Source organism: Phaethon aethereus (genome assembly GCF_964289735.1).
Source record: "Phaethon aethereus genome assembly, chromosome: Z".
In the NCBI taxonomy this organism is placed as follows: Eukaryota; Metazoa; Chordata; class Aves; order Phaethontiformes; family Phaethontidae; genus Phaethon; species Phaethon aethereus.
In genome coordinates this window covers 72,622,624-72,644,597 of record NC_138577.1, presented here as the reverse complement: position 1 = coordinate 72,644,597, position 21,974 = coordinate 72,622,624, and the positions used below count along the sequence as shown (strand labels likewise).

The window sequence follows — 21,974 nt, the reverse complement described above, 5'->3', positions numbered from 1 at the left end:
TTTGACACTGTCATCAGTATAATGAAGTACCTATTTTTCAAATTGTTGCCATTCATGGATCAAGATGCTTATAGACAGACAGCTCTTCTTACCCACTAAATTCAAACTGTTGTAAAAACACTGAGCAGTAACGTTATTTCCCCTTTAATGGTGTACTGGGTACCGGTGGCAAGGTGTTGGCAGCAGGGGGGCTGCCCTGGACACAGCCAGTTCCAGCTGACCCACCACAGGACACATCTGAGCCTGTCAGCCAAGACGGTGGCACCTCTGGGAAACATATTTAAGAAAGGGACAAATGTTGCACAGCAGTGAAGAGTGAGGGAAAAATGTAAGAAACAACCCCGTGAACACCACAGTTGGTAAGGAAGGAGGGGGAGGAGGTGCTCCATGCGTGGGAACAGAGATTCCCCTCCAGCCTGTGAAGGGGACCTTGGTGGAGCAGGTAGATATTCTCTGCATCCTGTAGAGAACTCATGGTGGAGCAGACTAATCCTAAAGGACGGTACTCCATAGGAAGGACCCCACACTGGACCACTTTGTGAAGGACTATCTCATGGGAAGGAACCCATGCTGGAGCAGGGGAAGAGAGTGAGGAGGAAGAAGCAGCAGAGATGAAGTGTTAGGAACTGACTGCAAGCCCTATTCCCTGTCCCCCTGCAATGCTTGGTGGGAGGAGGCAGAGGAGTGGGAAATGAAGGTGTGAAGTTGAGCCCAAGAAGGCAGGGAAGGGAAAGTATTTTAGTTTTTTTCTTTGTTTCTCACCATCCTACTCTATTTTATTTGGCAATAGATTAAATTAGTTTTCCTCCAGTTAAGTTTTTTGGTAAGTGATCTCCTTGTCTATCTCAACCCAGGAGCTTTTCCATTTTCTTTTATCCCCTCATCCTGTTGTGAAGGAGGAGTGGGAGAAGAGCTGTGTGGGAATCTCGCAGCCAGCCAAGATCAACCCGCCACAAATGGAAGAGAAAGAAGTAACAGTTTAATCACAGAAATCGATAACCTGTAGTGTTGAACCATATACCAGTTTAGACTCCTGGTTCCTAATCTCTATCCAGAATACATCCCTTTGCCTATCACTAACTGGTCACTTCCAACAAAACACTTCCATCCTCCAAAGCTATTGTACTGAAGTAAATCAGAAGAACAAAGTAGGCTTCAACTAAGACAGCAGCCCACTCAATTTCCAGTATTTCCTAGGATGATGTATTGAGAATGTATTAAATTTAAAAGTGGAAGCTATTCTAAAAATTAATAGAGCCATAAGAGTTTGTAACATATCTGACATGGAAAGAATATTTGCTTCTGGAAGACTGTGATCAGTCTGTCACACATAGTATTTTACCAGTTAAGGATACTGAAGTGAGAGACCGCAGAGATAACAAAGCTATGAATCTGTCCACTTTTTGTATCACTCAGTCACACATCAAGCAAGCTCCACATAAGCACTTGCAAAGTTTCCTCTTCTCCCAGTAGAACTAATGACAGCATGGGAAAGTGGTAGATGGTGCACACAAAAGGTACATTCTGACCCTGGGAAACAGAACCTTGCAATGCTTGGTCCCCCTACTCGATAGAGAACAGCAAGAAATAAAATGGTTTCAATCTCCTCTAAAACATGAAAGCATCCAGTATCTCATGAGCAAGTTTTTTTAGAAGATATATAAACCCCCAAATTTCCAGCAAGAATAACTACATATTGGTAGCAGGTTAATGGGAAAGATACGAATAAGATTGTTTCATATCTACCTTTGTCCACCTCTGAGTTTTCATGTAGGGTTGTTTCCTTAAACAAAAAGAAAAACAATATCAAAGTCCTATATAAAATGAGTCCACAATTTTAATTCAATGCTTATGGGTAAATTTTCTGCCCAAAGGTTACCTTGGCTTTGAAAGGGTATTTTAAAGGCTAACAATATTTACTTACATAGTTTCCCCATAGCTGTGTCTCTTATATCTGTGTCGGACAGGTAATAGTCTATTAAGCTGTTACAAGCAGACATGGCAACCAGACACTGCCAGCATACAAAGCTACGTGCTATGAAACAAACAAACAGATGACATTCTTACAGCTGTTGAGGTGCTCACTTTTTCCTCCCTCTGTAACACTGGTTGGACAGATGCATGAGAGGGACTTTCAACATCAGTAGCCACCTGCACATCTGGTATATTCACAGGTATTTCCAGCTGTAAAAATAATTTTTAAAGTATTTCAGTTCATCAGCCTCAAAAGAAAATCTGTCAAATACAAATTTTTAAGAGCCATATATATACTTAAGAGATCTTGAACATTTAGTGGGATCCCAACATTTCCTAAAACCCAAGTCTTATACTACTACCTTCTGATTTCAGAAGGCAGAAGTTGTATAAACCGGAGGCAGAACTGGTAGTGCTGCTTCTGGCTAACTAGAAGCATCAGACAACCTAAGACCTTGTTTCTAGTTGCTTATTACTCCAAACTTACGTGGTTGAGATCTTTCATGGTGGCTGTTTACCTTAAAAGGGTTTTGTTAGTTTTCACACTTTTTCTGCTTTTTAAGTCTTCAGGAAAGAAAAAACAGTTCAGCCTTTTGTCCCAAGTAAGACTAGGGAATACACACATTCACACACGCACACACCTGCCTACCACTTTACCTATATTTGTTTTTTCTTCTTCTTTAACACTACCTATTTACCAAGAGCTTCAGGCATCTGACATTTTCAGAAATTAGGACTTGAAATTTGGCAGAAAATTTATAAACTTTCCAGTGAGGTTCTTACGAAAAACACGGCTCAATTTGGGTGGCTTTCCAAGGCTTGCACTTTTACAGATACTTTCCACTGATCTACTTAAGTTTGACAACAGCTCAGTCCTCAGGTATCTAACCATATCCCATGATAGTACCTATGTCTCCTGTGTGTTAAACCAGGAAACTTGATCATCAACCCCACCACGTAATATATTCCACATCTTTGAAATAAAGGGATTTAGCAAAAGTCTCCATACAACAACTTTGCTGTCTGTTATTGAGAGTGTCCCTTGTGTTTTGACTGAGCTTTAAATGCTCTTTCACCCAGAGAAAGAAACAGTGTGATTAATTCATGAGACAAAAAAGCAGGATTTCAATGAGAGAAGAGAGGAAGATGACTAGTAGTAAGCAAAAAGAGTATGAGAGAATGGAAAGAAGTAGTAATGAAGATCTGAGGCATGAATGGAGCAGGTCAGATAAACAGATTTGTAATGAAGCAAAAAGAAAAAGAGCTGTGAAGACACATCACTGAAATAAGACAGGCTAGAAGGGACAAAAAAGCACAGAGAAGTCATGTTGAATGATAGAGAAAAAAAATAGAAAAACATCTAAACCTTTGAGCACAATCCCTTTCAAGGCCTGGAACAGAGTCCATTGTTCCCAAATGTCAACACTTCCCTGATGGCAAAGAAGTATGCCACTTCCTCTCTAGAGACTAGTCTTAGTAGACATGATACCAAATCTTTCTACAGTCCTACAGTCTTGAGTTTTATTCTAGTCTAAGACTACAATTAAAACATAGGCGTGCACTCTAGACTTAGTTTCCAGCTCCACAAATGGTCCATGGAAGAGTCAAAACATATAGCTTTTGAAAAAATTGACAAAGATGTAGATGGTCTCTCATTGACAGGAGCAGGGACTGAGGCCCATGGATTTGCCCATGCCAGACAGAGCAGGAACATCCCTGATTGGACTGCAGTCCACAGAGGACACATGCTAGAGCACAGGCAAGGAGTAGAGTCCACTGCAATGTCAAACTCTACAGCCTGAACCAAAGGGGCAAGGGATGGAAAGTTTAATGAATACACTTTTTTTTTTAACCCATTATTTGAGTTGTATGCTATGTAAGTACTATAGCAAGAACAACATGAAACCAGGGAAGACAAGCCTCACAAGAAATCAGGCAAGTGCAGTGGTGACCAACCTGAGCTGGCTTTGGTACCCAAAAACTCAACACAACATGCAGCCTCTCCTGAGCAACCACATAATACATGGAGCCCAAGGCATGGACTACATAACTCAAAGGACATTTGAGGGACATTTTAAGGGGGTGGCCCACAGACCAAGTGAATGATATCCATGTATATATCAAAGGACAGGAAGGGAAGTTGTGGTTAATAAAGATGGAGTGGATAGCGTAGGACCTGAGCATGACACAAATGGTATGAAATAAAGGGTGAAAATTGTACTGGGCATGGCTGGGATAAAGTTAGTTTTCTTCATAGCAGCCCACACGGTGCTGCGTTTTGGATTTATGACTACAGTGTTAATAACACACCAGCATTTTTGCTATTGCTGAACAGTGCTTGCACAATGTCAAAGGTCTTGTTTTCCTACTCTTTGGCCCAGCAAGTAGGGGGGAGTGGGCAAGAGGTCAGGAGAGCATGCATCTGAGACAGCTGACCCAAACTGAACAAAGGGATATTCCATACCATATGATGTCATGCTCAGCAATAGAAGCTCACGGAAAGGAGAAGGAGGAGGCGGGTATTTATGGTTACGGCATTTGTCTTCCAGAGTAATTCTTACACAGGCTGAGGCCCTGCTTTCCATGAAGTGGTCTGCCAATGGAAAGTAGTCAATAAATCCCTTATTTTGCTTTACTTTTCACATGCATCTTTTGCTTCACCATTGAACTGTCTATCAATACATAAGTCCTCTTACTTTCCTTCTGTTCTCTCCTTGTCCCACAGGACAGGGGAGTGAGCAACCACCTGTGTGTATGCCTGGCTGCTGTTCAGGATCAGCCCACCACACAATTAAAAGTTTCTTGGTGAGGGGGACATCACACAGAGAAACATCTTCTTCATTCCCTCATTTGCTAACATTCAAATATAAAATTGATATGCTCCATTTGGGCCTCAAAATACATAGTAAGCATGGTAATATATGCCTACATTCAACCCCGATAAACAAACTGGTGAGCAGACTTCAGACCTATATACCATATGCAAATGTAACTGGACCTTAGACTGATGTGCAAATTTGTTCAAAACCAAGGGCATGGGCCAAGTAACATCCCTGCTACTCTGATGGCCATTCTTAACGAATTAAACTAAACCGGGATAAAGCCTAAGTACTCAGAGATGCAATTAGAATAGAAGCTGTTTAAACAATCAAAACAAAAGTACATATGCAGAACCCAGGTACATGATACCTCCTCCATCGTTTCCTCTATCTGAACAGCAACAGGTTTTGGAGATCGAAGACCTATAGGAACAAACACTGGAGCTTTGTTTACTTCCTCTGGTGCAAAGCATTCATCTTCATCATCAGCCTCAAAGTCATCTGCCTCTTCCTCCTCCTCCTCTTGAGAAGCCCAGAGGGTCACCAAGGTTATCTTTGAACTTCTGTGCTCCTTTACAGATTTTTTCCTATGTGTAGTTTTCAAAATTTTGCCTCTAGTAACACACAGTTTAACTTCTTGCTTTTGGTTTCCCTTCTCACTGCTATCAGCCTCACATTCAGCAGCAGAAGCAGCAGCAGGTCTTAGCTCCGAGACAGGTTTTGGCAGTGCCATCTGTTTTGATGGCCGTCTGGACTGCCTTCTAAAGTACAGAACAAAAGCATGTTTAAGAAACAATGAAGTCCAAGACATTCCAATACAAGGAGTACCATAAATCAAAACAAACTCAACAAATGAAAAAGGATCATTGTGATCAACAATACAATCTATTTACTTCCTAATGTATAGTGACAAAAATGCATCCACATACCATTTAACGAGAAATCTTAATTTCTTCATGTATACGCACAGTACTGATTGTAAATGTGTATTAAGCAGAGTGTTGGAAAGCTGCACAATTAAATTTGTAAGATACAGAATTATTTGACTAGAAAAGAAATTTTCATTCTGAGGGACATGGAAGTCACATGCTTTTTATGTCATGGGAACATTTCCAGCTCTCTTTTGCTACAGTTATACTAGGAGCCCCAAACTATGATACTTTAGTTGATTAGACTGTTTAGAAACTGAAACTGTTATATGATAACTAATTATCTGCTCCAGTTTCTCAGACAGCAATCTCTTCAGTTATCAGCTGCTTACTGTTTCCCTCCTCAAAATGATGGGCACAACCACTTTAGGTACCAAAAGTAATTCCAAACTTCTCCCAGAAAACATCTTCCTTGGTAAACTTGTGGGTAGAGGAAACAAATAGCAGCAAAGGACACTTCCACCACGGAGTTTGTGTTTAAATTAATCCCACAATCCCTGTGCCCCCAATACAGGCACTTCAGAGTCCTCCCCTTTAAAATCAGGAATTCCTGCTGAAACCAAACGTGGACCCTGGGATGGGTTGGCAGAAATGCTGGCTGTATTAATTTTAGGAGAGTGCAGGCAGACTAAGAGACATAAGAATATCTGGTAGAGTTCAGATGGAAGACAGAAGGACTGACATCCTGCATGCACTCACATAATACACTGCAGAACTATGGCTAATAACTAAATGTTTAAAACAAAAGCCAAAACCAATCAGTTGAGCTTACAAGCTGAAATCAGTTGTTTTACCTTGTGAGACTGACTGAATTTTTTTCCTGAGAGGTAGAAAGCTGAGAATCATCTTCCTGTTCTACTTGACTCTCACTCTCCGACGGTATCTCTGAAGACTGGAGTCCTCTATCCTGCCTGATTCTTTTACAAGATGTTTCTTCAGCAGCGTCCGTAAAATTGTGTTTTCTTGTAGCTTCTAAGAAGGATGCAGCTTCCACTATGTTACTAGAGTTTTGCTGAACAGAGGAGACAATTACTACTGCATTAAATGCCAAACACTTTTTACTGGTTTTGGTGACAAAAAGATTTGAAGAAGTAAGTTTGAGGTTCTTGAAAACAAGCCCAGCTATCATCTCTGATACCTTAGGACATTTTTCCCCAATGTATTTAATTTTGGGCTCTATAGCAGGATTGTCATTAGATGGTATTATCTATGATGCCTGAGTTCCCAGTGCTGCTGCTAGTTGCTGCTGCTGCATGACCAAGGCAATGCTCGACTTACCAAGAGCAGCAACTGTTGAGAAGCTGGAAAGATGAATTATTTTCTAAAACTACCTATTAAAGAACAATTTGAGGGAAGAAAAAATTATTTTTTTTATGCCCTGGGAACAAAGTAGGAAGAAAAAGTTACCATAGTTTACAGAACAGCATTTAAATATTACTCAAAACACACAGAAACACATCCCAGAACATAAAAAACAGCAGTAATCACAGTTCTGTCAACCATGGATACTTGGCTAAAAAAATATGTTAACTGAAATATTTTAGTGACCCATCTAGAAAATAAGGAACACCAGAGAAACTTGGTTCAGGCATTGCAACATTAGACAAAGATGGAACTAGTCTGAGCTAGGTTAGGCCTGTTAAATTAATTTAAGCAGAAGAAGGTTTGAACTTTGCATATATTTTAACTTACAAGTATACTTATATGGATTTTTAGGTAGTACCTGCTGTTAGACAGGTCTTAATTTCCATTCAATGTTCAATGAATAACAGACATTAAATTAATTGGTAACAGTATTAGCATGTATTTATGATAATGCAGACTTCTGACCATATAAACTGTAAAACTTAAGACAACAGTGTACGTTTAGTATTTCCACAGTTTTTTGATTCTAAGTCCATTTATTCAGCACCATTTGCAACAGTGAATTAAAAAAAAAGAATCCCATCAACGTTTCCTAGCCATATACTGGATTTCTGTGCCATCTATGGTTCTAAGAACTAAAACACAAGAATTGAGGTAGAAATTGTCTCAAAACACATGATCAGCACTTACCATTGATACACGTGTTTTTTCTAACACCGAATACTCTTCTGCATTTCTATTCTCAGTGCTGTCCTCTTCTCTATTTTCACCTTCTTCAGGATAATTTCTTTTTCTAGTAACTCTCATTAGGTTAGGCCTTGGGTTCCAGTGGGGTTCCCTCACTTGACACAAAGGTTTTGTATCACTCTGTTTACCTTCTTCTCCAGAACATAACTTATCATTGGACCTACAAAAATATTTTTCATCTTTTACTTCTCAGGAACTACAAAATACACTCTACAAGCTTCACTTACTGTCAAATATTTAGTACTTCCAGCTAGAAATGAACTTAAGTGCTCTGTACTTTTATTTGTTTCATTGGTGAAGTTTAAAAAACATAAAGGAAGAAAAAAAACAATGCAAAAAGGAGATATTTTGCTTTTCTGCAGTTGTGGACCTTTCTGATTACTTTAGGAAAAATCTTTTGGAAGGAAAACAACATTAAAAAGTCAGGTACAGCACAAAGTTTCAGCTATTCCACCCACAGGTACCCAGGATTAAGCAACCATAGGAATATTATATTAATTAATTCCAGTGCTCAAAGTACTACTGCTTTTAAACAGGATGAAATTCTTACATCTGTTCAAGCACATTCATATAAGTAAGACAGAAATCTTGGGCTTTTAAACGCATGTCTCAGGAAAGGACAAGAAGGAAGATCCAGGGAACTACAGGCCAGGCAGCCTCACCTCAGTCCCTGGGAGAGTGATAGAACTAATCCTGGAAACTACTTCCAGGCACATGAAAAACAAGAAGGTGACTTAGAGTAGTCAGCATGGGTTCACAATGGGAAGTCAGCCTTAGTCAACGTGATAAACTTTTACAATGAAATGACTGGCTCAATAGATGAAGGAAGAGCAGTAGATAGTGTTAGAAGCCTTACTTAAGCACTAACTCCCCTAACATCCTCACGCAGAAGCTGATGAAGTATGGGCTGGGTGAGCAGACAAGAAGGTGCACTGAAAACTGATTCAATGGCCAGAATCAGAGGTTGGTGATCAGTGGCACAAAGTCTAGTTGGAGGCCAGTAACTAGGAGTGTAGCCTATGTGTCAATACTGTGTCCAATCCTCTTGAACACCTTCATTAATGATTTGGACAATGGGGCAGGAGGTACCCTCAGCAAGTTTACAGAACTGGGACAAGTTTTTGGGCTCCTCACTACAAGAAGGATGCTGAGGTGCTTGAGTGTGTCCAAAGGAGGGCAACGAAGCTGGTGAGGGGTCCGGAGCACAAGTCGTATGGGGAGCGGCTGAGGGAACTGGGGTTGTTCAGTCTGGAGAAAAGGAGGCTGAGGGGAGACCTTATCGCTCTCTACAACTGCCTGAAAGGGAGTTGTGGCGATGAGGGTGTTGGTCTCTTCTCCCAAGTAACTAGTGATAGGACGACAGGAAATGGCCTCAAGTTGCGCCAGGGAGGTTTAGATTGGATATTAGGAAAAATTTCTTCACTGAGAGGATGGTCAAGCATTGGAATAGGCTGCCCAGGGAGGTGGTGGAGTCACCATCTCTGAAAGTGTTCAGAAAATGCATGGATGTGGCGCTTCAGGACATGGTTTAGGGGACATGGTGGTGCTGGATTAATGGTTGGACTTGATGATCTTGAAGGTCCTTTCCAACCTTAGTGATTCTGTGAAGTGGCTGATACACCAGAGGGTCATGCTGCCAACTACAGGGACCTGGGCAGGCTGGAGAAATGGGCTGACAGGCACCTTATGAACTTCAACTTTTAGGCACTAGACTTTTACTTTAATTCACTAAACAGATTCCATAAAATCTTTGTAATTCTGATTTTCTGCTATGTTGTCAAACTTTTTTTACGTGTAGTGTGGTGGTTAGTGCTCTCTAGGAAAATGATTTAAATACTAAACCTGGAAAGTAATGACAGTTTATACCGCCTAAGGAGTCTGTTATCGGCTTCATTCAATTAACAGACAAGGAAATGGGCTGACAGCACCTCATGAACTTCAACAAGGGGAAGTGCAAAATCCTGCACCTGGGGAGGAACAACCCCAGGCACCAGTACATGCTGGGGGCCACCCAGATGGAAAGCAGCTTTGCAGAAAAAGACCTGGGTGTCCTCATGGACACCAAGTTGAACATGAGACAGCAATGTGCCCTGGCTGCAAAGAAAGCTAATGGTATCCTGGGCTGCCTTAGAAGAAGTGTTGCCAGTGGGCTGAGGGAGGTGATCCCTCCCTCCCTGTTCAGCACTGGTGAGGCCACACCTGGAGTACTGTGACCAGTTCTGGGCTCCCCAGTATGAGAGACATGGACATACTGGAGATGGCCTGTCAAAGGGACATGAAGATGGTGAGGGACTGAAGCATCTCTCCTATGATGAAAGGCTGAAAGAGCAGGGACAGTTCAGCCTGGAGAAGAGAAGGCTTGGTGGCAGGGGCTGGGGAAATGTCATCACTGTATATAAATACCTGCAGGGAAGGTGTAAAGATAGATGGAGCCAGGCTCTTTCCAGTGGTGCCCAGTAACAGGATAAGAGGCAGTAGGCACAAAATGAAACACAGGAGGTTCCTTCTGAACCTCCGGAAATATTATTTCTCTGTGAGGGTGATGGAGCACTGGCAGAGGTTACCCAGAGAGACTGTGGAGTCTCCATCCTTGGCAATATTCAAAAGCTGTCTGGGCGTGGTATTGGGCAACCAGCTCTAGGTGGCCCTGCTTGAGCAGGGCCGTTGGATCAGATGACGTCCAGAGGACCTTTCTAACCTCAACCGTCCTGTGATTGAGAAATTCTACCATCACAGAAGCCAAGATGGCAGTAAAGTAAGGCCCTTGTCTTGTTAGCACAAGACTCTGGGATACAATTTCAATGTAAGTTATTGGAAGAGTTTTTAAGCAGAAGCTGAGGTGGATGGGAACCAGAAGCTAATTTCAGAAAACAGCAGAAGCAAATTGATTTGAGGCTGCTCTGTATCAGTTAAGATTGATGAAAAGATATCTTATAACATAATCCAGAACTGTTACATGTAAATGGCACTACCTGCCTTATATTGCACATACATAAAAAGCATTCCCTCCACCACAGAACCGTGACACTGCACATTGTTGCATGAACTCCTCCTGATGGAGAGAAAAAGTGAAGAGACTCAGAATACATCTAAGACAGCAAGCTCATTTTATGTAACTCTATCTACTATTTCTCAATTATAAGTCAGTGCAAATGGCACTGCTCTCTTCCTTTCAACAGTCCACATTCATAGTGCACTGTATCCTAAGTATGACTGAGAAATTCAGACAGCTAAACTCTGATTACTTGCTTCTCTCTCCTGCAAAATGCCTTCTAAAAAGAAAACAGCCTTGAGAAAAATGCTGTTAAAAATTTTTATATTACTTAAGTGTGCCACCTACTGACCTTCACAGCATGTAGCATACAACAACGAGTACAGCTCAAAGCCTGCACTTCGAAAAGCAAGTATTGTGTGATTAACAACTGGACAAATAGTCAAAGTTTTTAAAGAGCTTTTTTAATCTGTCAACAGAGAACTTTACCTGTCTATGGTATCCTGAATGCTTCCTATAGCATCTGTAGATAGACATTGTTCTTGGTCTCCCTTGCTGTGCCAGGTAGGTGATTTTTTAGAGGAACAGAGTGTTTCTGACTTCATACTTTTTGGATTTATGTCTAGATTGTCATTCTTGGCCAAATTTCCCACAAACAACAATACTTCTGTATCATCCTTAGATTTGAGGAAAAAAAACCCAACAATATTAGCACAAAATACATCACCTGTAAAATAAAGCATTGCAAGTTATGATCAAGACATTAACCTGAGACAAAACTTTGCTTAAAAACTTTCAAGCTTTTTATGGCACCCATCACTGCTCCTTGTTGCTTTAGAGAAGGTATTTATCTAAGAAAAGCAGATACTATAACCAATATAGTCTTTCATGAGCCACCACCAAGGAGTTCACAAGAAACCCAGCAACAGAAAGATGGCATGCAGCACTGAAATTTCAAAGTTTAAGTGAAGTCTTTAAATTTTTTAACAGAAGTCTAGATACTATCAATGTGTCATCAACAGAATTTTAGAAGACCTCACATTAGGGTGCAAATATTAAACAAGAATGTAATTGTTACTAGTCCAAAATTAATTTATGCATTTAAAACAGCTTATTTAGATGTCTTAAAAACAGCTGGTGTGGAATCAAGCAGAAAATATAGTCAGAAATATCTGAACAGAAATCTCACTTTTGAGGAAAGAGGTTCCTCAGATTCTTCTGCCACAGGCAGATTCTCTCCTTTATTTGCTTCTTCCTCAACCGAAGCAGCAAGTTTTTGTGCCATGGGAGATTCTTTTTCACTATATGCTCTTTCTAGGTTTGGTGGTGTTCTCGGAGATCCATTCCTTATGAATTGTACTGGTTTCAGAGCACCCAGCTTGCCTTCTTGGGAAGTGGATTTTTCAGTACTAGTGAATTTAAAACAGACAAAAAAACAAACCAAACAAACAAAAAAACAAAATAAAAAACCACATAGTGAAACAAGAAAAAAAATGATGTCACTTGATTTTGGTTGGGAGGGGAAAAAGCAATTCTGCATTCTTTAAGTTTTGAATCAATACTTACACAAGTGGTTTAGGGATTGATATACTGTTTTGTTTAAAATAAAGAAAATTATCTTTTCAAATATGTATTTCTCATTTTGGGCATTTATGATTGTGAGAAGGAATAACACAATTTCTTTGTGTTTTTAACATTTTTAACAAAGGTCGCTAACCATACCAACAAAGTATCTGCAGTCTAACACACGCTTAAGATCTTATTTTAAGAAGAGCAGTGAAATTAGTAGAGCACACTGGGATCAATGAAAGACAGATCTCTGACATTTTGAAAAATTTCTATCTGTTACATGTATGATCGCTGTATATGCAAATACAAACATGATAAAAAAAAGTTTGGTCAAAAAGACCAAGTATGTACCAGATAAACAATGACAAGTATTTCAGCTCAACTAAAAATGTGCTCTGAAAATGTGGGAAGAAGCTGCCTGTAGTCATTGAAAATTAAATATTGGGGAAAGACAGATAACAAGGAACAAAAGAATTGATACTTGTAAAGCTGTCTCATCATGCACCAGACGAAAGCTTTTCAAATGCAATTTTGCTAAACTAGAACCTCACCTGTTTTGTTCACACAATATGTTTTCAGAAATACAGGGCATGTGAGGCACCTCTTGCTGTTCCTGTTCCTCTTTGCTCAATACATCTGCATGACACAATACAGCTTCATTTTCACCCTTTAATTTGCAATTAAAAAAAGCATGAAGAAAAAGAGAATCAAGCAAGTTTTTAAAACAGAAGTGTATTTTATTAAAAAAACCACACCCTACAGATTTCTCTGCTATTTTCCCAATCTGAATGAAGAAAAGAATCACATTCTATTGAGCGTAATCTGCCTGAGCACATAATTCAATCTATAGGCAAAGCAGGAAGCAGCCTTCTTAGTCCTGGGCTACCTAGAGTTAGGCTCTTAAATACTATATGCACCCAAACCTTATGGGTAACACTTTTCTATTTAGCATTCAATTAACTCTCTATTACATGGAGCACTATGGAAACAAAATACTTTGGCAAATGGAGAAACCTTTGAAAATTAGACACTGCAGAGCACAGCCCAGGCCACACCCAAGCCACTATAATATAACCTCACATTCAGGTGGGCTTATTGGTTTTACTTCTGTATTTGCCACACTCGTTCCACAAAGAAGCCACTCAAACACACCCCTCAGCACTCCAGGTCTGTGACAGCTCTATTAGCACAGAGGAGCATCAGACCTGCTGTGGTTCTACCCATTTGCACAGCACAGAGCAGATGTATGTGCATGGTCCACAGGCAACAGGACTAGAATAGCCAAAGCTGAACCGCAAACAACTACCTCAGCTAGGGGTGAGCTAACAGCATGGTATTGAGAGGGAGGCTACAGAAGCAGTGCACTTGTGCTCCTCTCTGGGAACACAGCACACAAGTACTCCAAGCTAGCTCTACACAGGTTCAAGAACAAAACCAGCTATATCACTGCAAAAAATGAGTCACTCTTACAAAGCTTAGCTGTGGTGGAGAGCTAAGGCAAGTCTATGCAGACATGCCTACATCCATGACATGATTCATGAGTAACCCACAAAATGGATACAGCGAGTTCATCATACTATAATGGCTTTCAAAGATTTCAATACCTTTTACAGTGCCTAGTAAGGTATCTGTGGGGATACACAGCGTAAGTGAATGACTCAATTTACCCGTGTAAAGTAGAGGAGTAGAGGAGTGTCAGGCATTGTAGTGGTGAAGCCAGTCAAAGCTTACCAAATTAGTATGGTATTTTTTTTTAGCAGAAAAATAGCTATCCTCTGCCTTTTCTTGATACTCAATACTAGATTACTCAACACAGACTTGATTTCCAAACAGGAAAGATAAAATGAGCAAAAAAGCTAATTTTTATGTATTGCAATATAAAACACATTTTTATTCTAGAGTTTACATTAAAGGTACATAATCCTTTTCTCTATCATGCAATCTAGTCAAAATCAGATCCTCATTTTCCAGAATACATTAATAGTACAATTTATAGAGTTCACTGATTTCATACCTGCAATACCTCAACATACCAGGGTCTGGGGATTTTTTCATCTAATATAGTGTCTCAGCTTCAGGGAATGCAACTTAAATGTTCTAATTTAACTTCATAAAAGAGACTTGCAACTTGGAACCATACTTTTGAAGGCAAAGTGCTTATTCCTATTACACTTACGATGACAGTATTAGCAGATTCATCTTTTTGCAATACCAACTGCTCTGCTTCAGGCTTTTTCTCCCTCTCATTTTCTGATATTTGTAATTCCTTCTTTCCAACAGCTCTTCCCAAGTTTGGCTTGTACCTCCGGAATCTGCTCTGCACTAACCGGACAGGTTGAAGAGCTGTTTGTTTACTTTCTTCTTCAGTGGTATTTTTGCTATCAATGCTAAATCAGACAGAAAAAAATAAAACTGAAACTTAATACAAAAGTATGTCATTAACAAACACAAGATTATTCTATTTAGGTATAAAAACCAGCTGAGTTCTTAAAAGAAAACATATAAACGTAAAGTTCTGCTGAGTTTAAGTTAGAAACACAAAACTTTGTTTCAGCAAAAATTTCAAAACACTGGCCTCCTAGCTACTTCCACAACAGAATTAACTAACTCACTGGAGGCATTAACTTACTGTCTGCTTATTACTTATAAAGCCAAAGCAATTTTCACATGGTTTCTCCAATAACGAAACTAGTATTCCTCTGCTTACATGGAATGAATCTAATACTTCAGGCGGCAAAACAACTGTAAAATAAATGCTCATTAATTTAATGCTTTGCTTTAGTATCACTAGTGTCAAAACTATGAGAACTGAGATTTTATTCAGTTTTTTTTTAAGATTTTCTTTGCCAGTTAGCAATCCATTGGTATAATAATTTTCTTTTAAAATACTTTGTTACAGTCAAGACACAAAAGCTAAGCCCTTACCCTGCATTAGTAGTTGAGGTGTCATCTTGGTTAATTTCAGGTAGACCAAACTTGAGTTCGCCATCCTCTGATCTTGAAAATGTCTTTGGAGACTTACAACTTGGCCTCTCAGAAGCCTCCTGAGAGCCAAATGACTCCTCCTTTCCTGAGGATTCCAACGGTTGCAGGACTTCGTATTTTCCTACTTTCTGAAAAATGTAAACATAAGAACCAGAAAAAGTCATGATATTAAACCAAAAGGAGACATTATGATGTCCATGAAGTTCAATACTAATCACTCTGTGAAGTGTTTCCTGCAAAAACCCAACTGTTCACAGCTAATTTCCTAGTCTTTCCAGGACAAACACACATACGTTTCTTTTAAAAAGAATCAAGAAGAAATCTAAATTTCTTCTAAATCTAGATTTCTTTCTAAAGAATAAATCTAGATTTCTTCTTTATCATCTTAATACATTTCTTTCTTCACTGTCAGCTCTACAAGGCCACCTCACATCAGAAAGACATCTGGACACACAACAAGAGATACAGAATGGATATATTTGATTTGTAATTGTTACTAGTCCAAGAGATACAGAATGGATACAGAATGACTCCTCACATACAAAGAGGAAAGTACAGGAACTTTAACATAGAAAATTTTAGCTTTTGAAAAAATTGTTTCAAAAAAGATTAACTTGGTATTTTTTAAATAATCAATATTTCATTTCACAAAACCAAAGCTCAACTACAAGAAAAAAAGGCCTTACATCCACATCGGGAAGGATGCTACATTCACTGTCACATTGTGTCAAACTTTCTCCCTTGTTGGTATCATTCTGTGATACACCTTTATTATTTACATTCAGCACTTCCTTTTTACTAGTCGTCATTCTTAAATTTGGCTTTGGTCTCTGTAATCGACTCCTCAGGAGCCGAGCTGATGATACAACAGTTTTGTCCTCTTCCTTCCAAGGACCAGATTCCCTATAAACACAAACAAAAGAACAACGGAAGGCATTGAACAACAGTGGTTCTCCCAAGTCAATGCATGACATACTTGTATGCAGCTCTCTTCAGTACAGTAGCAAAGTATAAAAATCCTTAGCTTTCCTATAGCAATAACAAACTTACTGAAATTGTGAAAAAAGATCCAATAACACATCCAACATCACCAGAAACTTGTGGATCTAATGAATAGGTAAGCAAAGATAAGCTAAAAAAATGCCCCTTCAGAACTGCAATTTCCAATCAAACTTTGAGAGGAATACAAATACTTTACAAATGCCTTTCTTTGTCTAATCCTGTTTAAAACTACCCAGTAGATTTACAGCACAGTTATTTTATTTTTTTAAAGGACAATTTAATAGGAAGCCAAACCCTATACCCAAGGATTTACGTAAGCACATAGGGATGCACTGTTAGGACCAACATGAAAAAGATAACCACCAGAAGAACTAAGCATCAGAAAAACATTTATTTGAAAACTGGGCTCACAGTCTAAAGATCAAATTAACATCCAACAGCATATAAATTTAGCGCTTTCGAGCTCTTGGCATTTTGTTTAAGCCTAGTATTGTCTTGATTATACATCTCATTATAGACATAAACCTTGTTTTTAACGCTGGAGTTGAAAGTCAAAGTGTAGAATACCTAGAGATACTGATGGTTTTGAATCACCCTTCTCTCCATTTAAAAAATAACCTTACCCTGTATTGAAATCTGAAACATGTTTCAAGACATCTGACAATCCCTTTCCACTTTCACAGTTTTCTGCTTCTGAGGACTCTTCTTGGGAACACTGCCTTCTATGTATTGAGTTCATCTCAGAATCTGTAGAAACATCCCCTTCTAACATCAAATTGCATGGCTGAGTGTCTTCATGAACCACCACATCCTAAAAGGAATAGAAGTTTCACTCTGTTAAGATGAAAGATTTGCTTGACCTCGCTTTTAGAAGAGCAGGGGAAAACGGAAAAGTTTATTTTAGTATCTCTCACAAAAAACACTCAAAACTCTCATAATTAGCCAATAATATCACTAGGTATTTTAGAAGTAAAAATTTGTGATTTTTCTATATACTTTCTATCTGAAGTCTCTTTTCCAAAAGACCGTTTCTCTCTGCACTTTTCAGATTTGGTATCACAAATAACAAAGTGAAATACAATCCACCTATCCACAGAAAACAGAACCCAAGTGCGAGCATGAGGGAATTCTATGACAATTCAGTTTATTCTTTCAGAATAAACAATGCATGCAAAGGCTATGCTTACAAATGATGTGGTATACACCTAAAACTTTGTTACTAAAGACTTCTACTTAGGACCCAGCAAAACAGTATGCCTAAGCAACTGCTCAAGAAACTTACATTTCTGAGGCACGGATCATTCTTTTCATCCTTACGGTGTATTACACCTTTTTCTACCTCTCCACCTTCGGTTTTCTGCTCCGCAGGATCTCTTTTATCTGTCAGGTCTTTTTGCCTTGCAACAGTTCTTCCTAGATTTGGTTTTGGTCTCTGCCCTCTGCCTCTCTTTAGAGGTGTTGGTTTCAGCATACTCTGTTCACCGTCTTCTTGTAAAACATCTGTTTCATTAGACCTGGAAAAATACTTAAGTTCCATAAGTATGTACCACATCTGAAAGTGTGCGGAGTCTTGGAGAAGTGGTATTTTTAATTTTTTTTTTTTTTAACAGTTATTAACATACACTTACCTAAAACAGAGCTATGCGTTACTTCATGAAACAATAAAGTTATAAGTCTATCTGCTAGAGACTGAAAGAGTACCTGACAAACTTATGTTTGCCCTGTTCTTTTTCTTTTGCCACTGGTGACAGGATACCACACTAGATAGAACTTTTTCTGCCCCATAATGGCTCTTCTTATATTCCTATCTGGTCTAGAGGCAGATGGACCTAATTTAATGAAGGGTTAAAAATCAAAAATATTCAGAAAATACATAAAAACTTAATAATCTTACTAATTTAAAAATATCAGATGCACATTATTACAACTGTAGATGCTTCTATGCATTTTTACCATAAGCACCAAGTTACATAGCATGTTAATGAAAGAAGTAACTGCTAAAATATTTTTCTGCCAGATTATCAAACCCAGTTTACCTCACTCCATCCTCTTCAGCTATCCCCCTTAGAAAGCAAAAGTTTGGGAGTTTTTTGTTGGTGTTGTTACTTTGGGGTTTTGGGGGGTGGCATCTTGGAGGGGTGGCTTTTTTGGTTGCTGTTTTTGTTTTATTTTCCCTTTTTTCTTTTGTTCTTTTTTCACAAGCTCTCCTGTAAAACATACTGATTCTGTGATTCTGTGATATTCTTCCTTTTACACTACAGCTGCCACTTCTCCACTGAATACAAGAAACACTTCTTAATTAACATGTGCATTAAATTGACCACATGTTGGAATTTTTTCTAATACCAGACACCTAACGCTTACCTGCACTTTAAGAACAAACACTTATTCCTATTGTTTAAATACTTAACCACTGAAACTGACGCATTCCAGTATTAAAGCCACTGGAGAGGGCTTGTTTTAGTTTTCAAGGCACTCTGTTCAGGTTTTTTTGCATTTATCATGACTGACATCTCATTTAAAACAACTGGTTTAAAACCAAAAATGTTTAACCTATGTTGCATACATTAAAAAAAGATTTCCATTCTTCCCTCAACCTCTGTCTCATTGCAGATGCTTCTTCAGAAACTTCTATAATTACCACACTTCCGGTAGTATTATGTAGTGAGATGGATTTCTCATTGCTGGATAGCAGCACATGTTTTCTCATTTTCCACATACTTACTGAAACACTGTCTCCAGCACTTTATCATCTTTTTCTGCAGCTTCTTTACTGGTAGCATCAGGCCTATTACTTTGGTCAGTACTCTGAACAGAAATAGAACATTAAGACTCTCTTACATTTATGAAGTACAGCTTTACCTAACAGGCCAGGTAACTGTCCATAACAGGATACAAAATGGATTGCTTATGACAGACACAGACAATAACAGGGTAAATTTCACACAGTAAGAAAGGTGTAGTAAAATCTAGATCAAACAACTAAAGCTGTATTCGCTGCAGGACGTGAAAGATTATTGGTATCTACAGTTTGTGTGACAAGCTCCCAGCTTAGCTGAGGCCTCTAAACAATATCACACTGTCACTGCAGGTTAAGTGGCTGATTCCTGGTCATACTCGGGGGGGGAAAAAAAGAAAAGAAAACCAGAAAAAGATAATTGCTGTTGCATCCAGCAGTTTTTTGGCTAACACGTTATCTGCAGTTACCTTACTCTATTAAATACCTTTTCGGTTTCCCCCTTAGGCTGTGGATGGGACATTTTATCATTTCCTTCATCTTTTTCAGGCTCTTCTCTCCTTCCAGATGTTCTTGTAACATTAGGCTTAAATCTCTGTCGACATCCTCTAATTATTGCCTTTGCAATTACAGTTTTTTCAGGTTCTCTGCACAAAGGATCCATAACAGCGACATTTACTCCATAATATTCAAGCCTATATAATATTCAATGACTTGCACAGCTTTCTTTACTGGAACTGGGTTATCTTCAGAAGGATTTGCACAAACTTATGCAAGGTTCTTCACATGAAAACAAAACTTTTAGTCTTACCAAGTGTGGAAACTCAATTTATCTAACTTCATATCTTTTTAACAGGTATCACACAGAGGAGGAATCTAACTAGGCTGCATACCATAGCTGCTTCTGCAAATGTCAGAAACAGAGCCATTAGCTGGCAATTGAGAATGGAAGAAAGGCAAAACCATAGTTATCACTTCCCCCTATCCCCTTGCCAAATTTCAAGCACAGCTGGTACTTCATAAAGTAATGCTTTCCTCAGTTTCCCAGAAAAGAAGCACATACCTTCTACCAGAGTACCACCTGTCATCATACAACAAAATGCCAAAGTCAAATTTAAGATTTATATTAAAACTTCACAATTACTGTTGTTTTTTTATAACAGCACTGTACATAATAAATTAACAATTATAGTCAGCTAATTCCAGGAGACTGAAAAACTGATCTCAATACTTACTCAGATTTAGTGTCCAAATCCATGTTCTCTACTTTTGTGGCTTCATTTCTGTTTCTTCTACTGTCTTCCTCAGAGCACTGGAATTAAAGGCAAGGAATATTACTTTTGGACAAGTGTGCAGATACCTCAGAAGCAGTTCTCAGAATACTACTTATTAGACTGTTGATCATAACAGATACAGCATCAAAAGGCATAGCATATTACGCAACATTCCTCCTTCTGACCTTTTCATCTGCATTCACAACACCTGGAGAGGCAGTCTCGGCCTCCATTTTCTCTTGGGTTGCAGCTTCTCTCCTTCCAGATGATCTCACTAAATTGGGTTTAGGTCTTTGCAAGCGCCCTCTGGCTGCTGGCTTTTCAGTTTTTCTTAAGATATAAAAAGAGGTGGTATATATTATTACCAAACAGAAACTTAAAAGTCTTACGTGGTCCAAGATATACTTCAAGAGCACTGCAGACTGCATGGGTAATACAGCAAGACAATAAACTGAAAAAAAGTTATATTACATCTTTCTGATACTAGAAGATACGCTACTAGATGCAAATGACAAATAAACCTTAACAAGTTTGCTGGCTTTCAGTAGAATCTACTTAATATTTGAAGGAAGTGTTTCTTGCTGTTAAATAAGTAAGAAAACCTCTCCTGCTAGGGATTCACAACTGTGGTCAGTGTGAACAGGTTTACTGATTTCCATAGAAACAATAGAGATGTGCTCCAAAGTAGAGCAGACTTCCTCTATATACAAAATTTTGCATCTCCCTCTCCTGTCCCTCCATTCCCTTTCAAAAGCTATCTCGCAGAACTATGAACTGCTGTTTTCAAGCACCTTATCCTGCTGCCAACAGTCAAACATTATTGAAAAATGGGGTACATACATCCCTCTGTGTCCTTAACTATTGCAATAGCATGTCCTGGGATTCACACACTGTTTGACAGAGCCCTACAGTCTATCCATAATCTTCAGATTGGGAACTACTACTATTTCTTATATTCTTCCTAGGACAGGATAAATAAAGCTTTGACAGTCTTTATCACAAGAGTGAGCTGCCCTTCAGTAAGGAAAAGACAGAAGCATGAAAAACCATTTAGCATTAACCATACCTATGTCACCTTTAAAGTTAAAAAAAAATTGTATCATGGAATAGGAAGTTGCTGATCACAAAATGCCCTGGTTTCAGCCAGGGTAGAGTTAATTTTCTTCACAGGAGCTGGTGTGAGTCTATGTTATGGATTTGGGATGAGAAAATGTTGATAATATGCTGATGTTTTGAGTTGTTGCTAAGCAGTCAAGGACAGTCCAGCTTCTCGTGCTGGTCTGCTAACAAGAAGGCTGGGGGTGCACAGGAAGCTGGGAGGGGACACAGCCAGGACAGCTGACCCAGGCTGGCCAAAGAGATATTCCCTACCATACAACGTCATGCTCAGTATATAAAGCTGGGACGAAGAAGAAGGAAGGGGTGGAGGGATGTTCGGGGTGATGGCATCTGTCTTCCCAAGAAACCATTACGCGTGATGCAGCCCTGCTTCCCTGGAGATGGCTGAACACCCGCCTACCCATGGGAAGTGGTGAATGAATTCCTTCTTTTCCTTTGCTTGCGTGCATGGCTTTTGCTTTA

At 39.1% G+C, this 21,974-nt stretch overlaps 1 protein-coding gene across 1 annotated transcript in view; it reads right to left on the bottom strand.

Annotated features, from left to right (window-relative positions):
• BDP1 (BDP1 general transcription factor IIIB subunit) overlaps window positions 1-21,974 on the bottom strand; it is a gene marked incomplete at both ends in the record, with an annotated part of 56,725 nt that overhangs the window by 13,134 nt on the left and 21,617 nt on the right. Inside the window, 18 exon segments of the mRNA XM_082013146.1 lie at window positions 1,747-1,783; window positions 2,086-2,184; window positions 5,164-5,554; window positions 6,517-6,734; window positions 7,778-7,994; window positions 11,316-11,527; window positions 11,530-11,553; window positions 12,016-12,235; window positions 12,947-13,062; window positions 14,572-14,773; window positions 15,321-15,508; window positions 16,067-16,283; window positions 17,006-17,193; window positions 17,665-17,896; window positions 19,108-19,190; window positions 19,607-19,766; window positions 20,355-20,431; window positions 20,579-20,723. Of these exon segments, the coding sequence (XP_081869272.1) occupies window positions 1,747-1,783; window positions 2,086-2,184; window positions 5,164-5,554; window positions 6,517-6,734; window positions 7,778-7,994; window positions 11,316-11,527; window positions 11,530-11,553; window positions 12,016-12,235; window positions 12,947-13,062; window positions 14,572-14,773; window positions 15,321-15,508; window positions 16,067-16,283; window positions 17,006-17,193; window positions 17,665-17,896; window positions 19,108-19,190; window positions 19,607-19,766; window positions 20,355-20,431; window positions 20,579-20,723 (3,026 nt within the window).